At 35.2% G+C, this 9617-nt stretch overlaps 1 protein-coding gene across 1 annotated transcript; it reads right to left on the reverse strand.

Annotated features, from left to right (window-relative positions):
- Positions 1 to 4286: 4286 nt before the first annotated feature.
- On the reverse strand, positions 4287 to 8184 carry LOC130457447 (trace amine-associated receptor 2). The gene has a single exon (XM_056818800.1). The coding sequence runs from the start codon at positions 7550 to 7552 to the stop codon at positions 6482 to 6484; it is 1071 nt and encodes a 356-aa protein (XP_056674778.1). The 5' UTR covers positions 7553 to 8184; the 3' UTR covers positions 4287 to 6481.
- Positions 8185 to 9617: the final 1433 nt, after the last annotated feature.

Below are 9617 nucleotides of genomic sequence, written 5' to 3' on the forward strand. Positions count from 1 at the left end.
TTTAGTCTGGGATGAGGACGAAATGAGAGAAAGAGTTTGAAACTCAAAATGTAAAAAAAAAAAATACTTGTTTTTTGAAAATAATTTCTTGGGAAAAAAAAAGATTCAAACTGAAAAGACCTATAACCATAAGGAAATGAGATTTGCTAAGTGATATTTCTCTCAGAGCTCCTTTGTTTTTTACTGTTTTCCAGAGATTATTGCATATTAAATCCTTCTTATGAATCCTTTCTCTTTTGGCATATTCTCCCTTCCTGGGAAGAGAATTAAAATAAGCAAAAGTAGTCAAAACCGGTGACCCAAGACAGTCCTCTGTGGAAAACCATTAGATTGGATTTCTCTCTTTTTTTTTTCCATGTGGGAGGATATTTACATAATGAAATGCTTACCATCATCAGTGAACTGGGGTTTTCCCACTTCCTGAAATCTCTGTTCCCTCTGAAATGAAATAAAATGTCAACTTTGGTTTGTATTGTCTATACAATGATGATTTATTAATTTGGCTGGGAATAGCACTTTGAGCAAACAGAAAAGCCGTCACAGTATTGTTCATGGAAACATTTTGTTGGTCAGCATTGATCTTCAAATTGTTAGGTAAGCAAGCTCTGCCTGATATAGTGGTATCTTCAGATATTAGAATTCAGTGGGATTTGCTGCAGACAGATGTTTGTGTTCCTGCAAAGCTGTGCCTGACCACTTCCGGTCCTGAGGTACCACAGAGGAAATAATAAATGCTTGCCAAAGTTAAAACTGAAATGGAATTTTTAATTTCTAATTCAGTCTTCAGTACTATATTTCATGCATTTTTTTCTTTTAATAAAAAGCATTAAGTAAACACCATGGATAGACCTGTTGAGACTTGTGACAAGCACAGTAGTCGATTGACTTTGGGATTACTTTAGCTACACTACTCCCCAGAGACTATCAGACTGGTAAATTATATGGTAACTCCACTTGGAGTGTTTTTCTCCAGGAGGAACCTAGAGGCTGCTATGGCTTGCCAGCCATAAAAACTTTACCTAAGTCCCTAGCATTGTGAAAGTATACCAAGTCAGTCTTGTATAAGTCATCTGACCCTGATTTAATTGTCGTACATATTTACATTCTTCTGAGGAGAAACAACATGCAAACAGTCAAATAAATGGATAAGTAATTTGGAGGTTTTATAGTATGAGGGATATACAAATAACTAGATGAAGTGGGGAAAACCTTGTGTAGGAAGTATGTAGGAAATGATTGGTCATTTGATCTGTTATTCAAAGTAACAAAGATTCTGAGAGGTAGATGTAAAAAAGAAAATAATACATTGTTGTTATACTTTAAGACTGAGTCAAGTTCCTCAATAAGTGCTAAATGGTAATATTTATTTATTCCAAGTATGGAGAACTGCTTGTGCAAAAGTATGGAGGAAAGAGGTATAACATCAAGTATCAAATCTGAAAAGTTTGGGAGGAATGTGTGCAAAGATGAATTATTAGTAGCAAACCTAAAAAAAAGGCAAAGTGAACCCAAAGAGTAAAAGATTTAAAACATCAAATTGAAGAGTTCCTAGTTTATCAACTAGGCAATCAAAGAGGCAATAGGGAACCAATGAAGCTTCTAGAGCAGGGGAACTAGATGATCCAACCTGCACTTCATAGATAATGCATGTATTTGGGAGTTTTATTTTTTAATTTTGTTTTTTGCAATGTTTGCACATTGCAAACTTTAAAGTGCTATATAAATGTCAGCTATTATCGTTTCTATTATAATTACTAATGGCTTCAAAATGATAAAAGAGATGCAGGTAGTTGAAAGTGTTGGTTTCTATCTTTAGAATATGGTATTGTACGTGCCAAGGAGCATCATCTTAGTGCCCACAGCCATGGGCTCTAAAGAGAATCAAATACAGGCAGTCAACAGAAGTTATTGATCTCACTGTTTACAGAGTGCTGTACAAACTTCTGTGGGAGCGAGGAAAAAGACAACGGAGAACATAGCGATTATTATATTAAGATTTCACAGACAGTGATTTACTGGGCAGTTGCCAAGCAGATTTTTTTTTTAGCACAAAATTGCTGATTAGGAGCAATGGGTAATACATCATTGTTACACCCCAAGACAGAGCACCAATGTCAACTTTCTCAATGAATGCTAAAAGGTGATATGCCTATGTGAAGAAACTGTAAGGGGGCTCTATCCCAGATTTGTTTATAATTATATAAACTAGGAAGTCAATTTGTTGTCTCCATCTTTAAATATAAATAAACGGTTATGGAGGATGTCAAAATGGTCAAATCAATTCAAATTATACAATAGCAGCTCAGGTGTGAAATCCATTCACAACCCATATCAACATAATAGAAGCAACTCTAAAATTATTGTCATTCTGTCATTTACCTTCTGAATGGTCCTGTATACAGGATTTTTAATTGCTTTTAAATACTCTCTTTTTTCATAATTTTAAGGCTATGAAGACTTTTAAAAATAATCCTTCAGTCAGTCCTCTCTCTGGTACCTGTTACATAAACAGCTTTAGCCAATCTAGTGAGGATATTGGAGAAGATAATAACTTTTATCCATAGAATGCCTTTCTGGAACAACAGGACAAGCCTTTGGCTAATTAGACAACTGCTCTCCTTTCTTTTTTCTTTCATTCAAGGACTTCTTAACAAAGTTATTTATACCTGATACTTCAATTTCCTCATTACCCTGTCTCCTCAACTATTTGCAACTTGATTTTTACCCCAACTATTCTATTCAAATTACTCTCTTAATATCTACTGATGACCTCAGCTTTTCTTTACAGGGATATGGAGTCAGGGACCAACGTGGACTAAAGCTGCCATTTTCATCATCATAGCCATCATCATCATCATCATCATTACCATCATCATCTTCATCATCACCACCACCAACTCATCTTTATGCAGCACTTTAAGATTTACAGAGAACTTTGAGTATATTATCACATTTGATTTTCACAGCAAACATATGAGACAAATGATATTTTATTATTCCCACCATACAACCACCACAAGAATAAGCATGTATTAAGTGTGGTTCAGACAATTTGCTTGACTCTGAGGATAAAAGCAAAAAAAAAAAGAGCCATCTCTGCCTTCAAGGGCTCACATTCTAGTGAAAGAAGAAAAAAAAGAGAGTTTGGCAGGGAAGAGGTGGTTTAGAAATGGCTATCAATTGCCATAAATTACAAGCATGATGCTTACATACACAGGAGTCTTTGGGAGACAGGCAGGATGGGGTAAGAGCAAAGCTAGGCAACACAGTTGATAGAGCTAGAGCACCAGGCCTGGAGTCAGAAAGACTTGAATTCAAATTTGTCCTGAAATACTTGCTAGCTGTGTGACTTTGGATAAGTCACTTAACCTTGTTTGCCTCAGTCTCCTCATCTGCAAAATAAACTGGAGCAGGAAATGGTAAGCTACTCCAATAGATATGCTAAGAAAATCCCAAATGTTGTCATGAAGAACTGGACACAACTGAGATGACTGAACAAAAAACAACAAAGGATGATGATATACATATAGATATGGTTATAGATATAGATATAGAAAAAAATTAAAAGACTTATTCAAAGTCACACAGAGAGTAAGGAGCAAAGCCAGCTTTAAGTTTGGGAATTATTCCTTCAAAGTCAGCATCACAATGGTTAGTCTTTTTTTTTAATTGACATATACTTCATTGTTTTAATACATGATTCCTTTTTATTCAAAGATATTTTATTCCGCCAATTACATGTAATAATTTTAACATACATTTTTTTCAAAATTATAAGATCTGAATTATCTCTCCCTCCATTCTCTCCCCTTCTCAAAAGTGATAAGCAATTAAATCTGATATTATGATAAAAAAAACATACTTCCATTTTGGTCATTAACACAATTATTCCTTTTTATTTGAAAATATTTTATTTCCCAATTACATGTAATAACAATTTTCAACATATGTTTTCTGAAATTGTAAGTTCCAAATTGTCTCTCTTCCTCCCTTCCTTCCCACCTCTCATAGAGAGTAAACAATTTGATCTGGGTAACACATGTATTATCATGAAAAAACATACTTACATATGGGTCTTTAATACAATGATTCTTTTAGACATATAATTCAAGCATTCTTGTTACAAACATCAGTTCTAAAAAGTCAAATGGAAAATGAAATGTAACCTTCTCAAAGTAATGGAACCCATTCCAATTTTCAGTTAAAGGTTGGTAGACCTAAATTCTGAATAAACTCTATTTTACAATTAATGTAATTATCTACATGATAAATAACAACCTGTCTTTTTTAAATGAGGAAATCACATTTAAACCTGACAAAATATCTTTGGATTATTAAATCATAATAAAGCACAATTTGTAGTTGTTGTTCAGTTGTATCTGACTCTTTGTGACTCCATTTAGGGTTTGCTTGGCAAAAATTTTGTAGTGATTTGCTATTTTCTTCTCCAGCTCATTTGTACAGAGGAGGAAACTGAGGCAAACAGGGTCAAATGTCTTGCCTGGGTCACATAGCTAGTAAGTTTCTCAGATCAGATTAGAACTCAAGAAAATGAGTCTTCCAGACTCCAGGCCCCAAAACTTTATTCACTGAGCCACCTAGCTATCTGTACTTTGCATAATACTATGTACTTTTTAATCTATCAGCTTTGACTTTGCCAAATCTGTTTCCTCTTTTTCCATTGACACTTAATTTTTGGAATAACAAGGAAATATTTGTGATTGTTTTTTACTCTCATTTTATCCTCCCTGATAATATATCCAATCCCATTAAATGTTTTTGGCTTGCAAGACTATCGTTGATTATCTCCTAATCAGCTAACTTTTTTTTACATGTTCCACTCTCTTGCTAAAATAATTATTTTCCAATTTCATCATCAGATTCAGATGATTTCCTAGCAGCCGGCAGAGAAATGCTGAGGATGCTAGTTTGTGGAGCAGAACATCCCAAGGTAGGAAAATAACAGAGCAAATATCTAAATAGAAAGCTTCTTTGGAGAGACCTGTTCCCTTTAGCTCATTCCCTCATATTTAGTATTTCCTAGGTAAATGTTTGATATTTGATGGGAGTCATTTTTATTTTTATCAAAAAATGTTAGAGCCAGGAGAGTCTTAAGGATCATCTAGTCCAACACCTTCATTTTCAAAGGAAAAAAAATTGTTCTGCCACCTATAAAATTACCATGACATTGTTTTGAAATTATAAAAATATGTACATGCATACATATGTAATATAATATAGTTTCTCAAATAGTGTTAGCTCTCCAAACACAATAGAAGACACCATCTGAATAATATTTTTAGTGATCACCTACACTCATAGAAAGTAGAAGAGCAGTAAGAGATGGGCAAATGGTGGTCAAATGACTGACTTGCCCAGGGTCACCCAGCTAGGAAATGTCTGAGGTCAGAATTGAACCCAGGACCTTCCATCTCTGGGTCTGACTCTCAACCCACTGATCCACCTAGCTGTTCCAATTCCTGGATCATCTGAAACAGAATAATCAATTGTCATAAAAAATTCTGGGTCTTAAAAAAGAAAGAGACTTGCCTATAATCATATAATTGGTATGTGTTGATGTTTGGACAATAATCCAAATTTTCCTGTAAAAGTCATTGGACTGTATATGAGGCAATTCTGCCTTTCTTATCTCATATATCTATAACGAAGTGTCCAAAAACTCTTACTGACATTTTTAGTGGCTAATCACTTAAAACATCTTATTATAGGTTAACCTCATTTTTCAACAAGCAAGAGAATCCTTCAGCTCTGAGAATTCTCTCTGGCTCTCCCTCATGCCTAGAATATTTTCCCTTTTCCTCTCCATTCACTGACCTCTCTGGCTTCCTTCAGGTCCCAACTAAAATCTCACCTTTTACAGGAAGCCTCCCCTAATCCCCTTTATTTCTGGTGTTTTCTTTCTGTTATTTCCTATCTCATTTATCTCATGGATAGCTTGCTTTGTAAATATTTGTATACATGATAACTTCCCCATTAGATTGTAAGCTCTGTGAGGGCAGAGGTTTGTCTAGTGACTATTTTTGCATCTCCACGGCTTACCTATATTGGAGGTACTTAATAAATATTGATTGATTGGTTGTTTAAACTATTAAAGCTAACACTTTTGGGACACTGTATATCCAGAGATCTCAGTGTACACTTCTGTCATTGTTGTCCAGATCTGTGATTTTATTGGTCTCTTCAAATTAACAGTATGGAAACTTCTACTTGTACAAATCATTGACGTATCTATAACTTAGAGTCTTAAGGATTTTCCTGAGACCCCCAAAAGTTAAGAAACATCCATGGTTATCAGTCTATGTCAGAGGTGAAACTTGGGCTCAAGTCTTCCTGACTCCCAGACCAATCCTCTCATAGGATATATCCTATGTTTATGTATATACATATATACATACACACATATATTTATATATATACATTTCTATACTTTTCAAGAGCTTAAAGTAAGTCTCCTAAGTCTCTATTCAGATTCTTTCTGAGTAAACAAATTAGCATTCTGAAAATGCGAGTTAAATATTTTACCAAGGAGAATATATTTCAGTGCTTTGCGAAACCAAGGATAGAAGAAACCATATATGAGAGGATTGAATGTGGAATTGAAATAGCCAAACCAGGTCAAAGCATCAAATAATACTGAAGGAGTAGAGAAATTTAAATATGGATCCAATAAAATTGTGAAGAAGCAAGGAAACCAGCAAAACAAGAAGAAGCCCATCACTATCCCCAAGGTTTTGGCTGCCTTCTTCTCTTTCTTCATTTGGCTATTTTGATTTTCAGGGATGGTGTTGATTGCACGAGCATGTTTTTTGGATACTGCAAAGATTTTGCCATAAATTCCTATCATCACAGAGCTTGGGGTGAAGAAGCCTGCCATACACAAAGTGGTGCCCCAGAGCTTATTGAACATCACTGGACAAGAACTGGAGCATGCAACAAGGACATCATAGCCTTCTATTCCATCAGCATATGCCTCAGAGAAAACCACCCCAAAAGCAAATGTTCCTGGTATTGACCAACAGAAAAGCAACAACCTCTTCACTGCTGAAATGGTCATTTTAGTAGAATAATGCAAAGGGTAGCATATGGCATAAAACCTGTCTATGGCTACAGAACAAAGATGGAAGATTGATGTTATGCTTAACATCAAGTCAAAGCTGTAATGGATCTTGCAGAACAAAATTCCAAAATACCAGCAATTCTCCACAGACCGGATCATGCTGTAGGGCATAATGCTGAATCCCAGGAGAAAGTCAGTGATTGCCATGGAGAGGATGAGAAAGTTGGTTGGAGAATGAAGCTGTTTGAAATAGGAAATGGAAATAATCATAGCAAGATTCCCAAATATAGTGATGAAGATAGCCCCAGAAATAAACAGATACATGGCAGTTCGAATACCTAATGACTTGTCATTCTCTGGACATGATCCATTTCCAAATTCTGAGCAGTCAAAGGCTACCTTCAGAAAAGTAAAAAGATATAAGGCTCTGTCAGGTAACATTTTACATACTTTATGCTTTGCAAAAATGCTCATAGTAAATTTCTAAATACAACAGACACTAACATGGTCAGATCAAGGATTTCAATTTTTAAATTTCATTAGCTTTTTTGTTGTTTCTCATCTTAAATATGTTTGCACTTTCATACAAATTCATCGCAATGATTATACATTAACAGAATTGCTTTGCAAACATTTGAAGATTTGCATTTTAAGTTATTCACCTTCACAGTACACATATACGGAACAGACATCAGTAATTCAATAAATTTGTGGTTTCTAAATGTGAATCCAGAGAGTTTGTTCAGATTGAAAAGTCAGAAGAATTCTTTGAGTCAAGTATGATTTAGAAAAGGTTTCATAGCTCTTCTAATGCCCTCTCTCAGTTGAATTATTTTAGAAGAGTTAGGGGCATCTATATTTTATTTAGATGGTATTTATTCTGAATATAAATCTACCTAGATTTATTCTGAAAATAAAGCTACCTAGATCCCCCTGTGATAAATAGTTTCAAAGAAGAATAGAATAGCTGCATGCTCATTGTTTTTGAAACAGTATAGGCTCTAAACATCTCTAAAACCTAGATCTCACACCATAAACCTCATAGTTGATAGCTGTCTCTCTCCTCTCCTGTCTTCTAACTACATCATCCCCAAGCAAAAAAAAAAAAGAAACAAACAAACAAACAAAAGAAAAAGAAAGAAGCAAAAGTAAAAAGAAAAGAAAAAAAAGGTTTTGGTGGAATATTTTTTGCCTCACTGACAAGAAAGCTCTTGATTATCAATTCATACTATTCTCCTATTTCATAAAAGTTTACTGAGAGAAAAGAGCTGCCAAAACCCACATTGTATTTGGCAATGTAGGAGCAGTCAATTCACTTTTTCCAAGATTCAAAATGCCAAAAGTTAAACAAAGATATGGCACTTCCAAGAAGGAATATATTACTTGGAGCAATGCAAAATTCACAAGAATAAATTTAGATTCAGCCTTCAATAATACCCCATTGTTCCTAGGCATTTGTTGTATGAAGTTATAAATGAGAAACAGAACAGAAGCACAAGTAGCCAAGGACTTTGTTAATGAAACTGAGTTTTTGCTTGTTAAGAAAAGCTCAAATAATAGAAACAAAGGCAGATCTGATCCAGCTAATGCCCTTTTGCTCACTTACCTCCTCCATTTCCAAAGAAGCCAGAAATCTCGTTTTTCTTCCTGTTTGCTTACCCACTGTGAAATGAGAATTCTTGAATTTAAAGAACTAAAAGACACAGGTTGTGGTGATTTATAACTCAACAATGGGTCCCTAGGGGATTGGAGCAGAAATGAAAGCAATATTTAGTATTCTTGAGTTTCATGGGCTAAATCAGAGTAAGTCCCTGCTCTTCCATCCTCTGAGGACCTGAGCATCCATCTCTGATTCCTCTCGAGGTACACAGGTTTCCTATAGGTAGTAGAGGCTGATAGCCCTTTCTAGATATGGGTTATTAAGGACAACAATGAATTTCAGTGGTGAATGGTAGTAGGAAGGACATTGTTTCCCAATCAAAGCTGTCAAGTCAGACACGATTAGGAAAAATGCTTGAAACAAGAGGATAGAGGTAGAATACGTCCCCTTCCCCTGTCCTCCCAAATTATTTTATTTATTTTTTGAAAGATTTTTCCAAGATTACTTGATTCATGTTCTCTCCCTCCCCTCTTGTCTCCTCACTCCCATAACTGACAAGCAATTCCACTGGTTTATACATACATGTCTTATTACTCAAAACCTAAGTCCATTTTATTCATATTTGGGTTTTTTTTTAACCCTTACCTTCTATCTTAGAATCAACATAGTATAGGATCAAATTAGTATTGATTCTAAGGCAGAAGAGTGGTTAGGGTTAGGCAATGGGGGTTAAGTAACTTGAACAGGGTCACCCAGCCAGGAAGTGTCTGAGGACAGATTTGAACCCAGGACTTCCCATCTCTAGGTCTGGCTCTCAATACTGTGAGCTACTTAGTTGCCCCTCTTTATTATTCATATTTGTAAAAGTGTAATCTTTTAAAAACCACAACCTCAAATCATAGAGCCATATAACCACATTGCCATCCCCTTTTTGCCTTT

The sequence above is a fragment of the Monodelphis domestica genome, chromosome 2, assembly GCF_027887165.1.
Source record: "Monodelphis domestica isolate mMonDom1 chromosome 2, mMonDom1.pri, whole genome shotgun sequence".
Classification (NCBI taxonomy): domain Eukaryota; kingdom Metazoa; phylum Chordata; class Mammalia; order Didelphimorphia; family Didelphidae; genus Monodelphis; species Monodelphis domestica.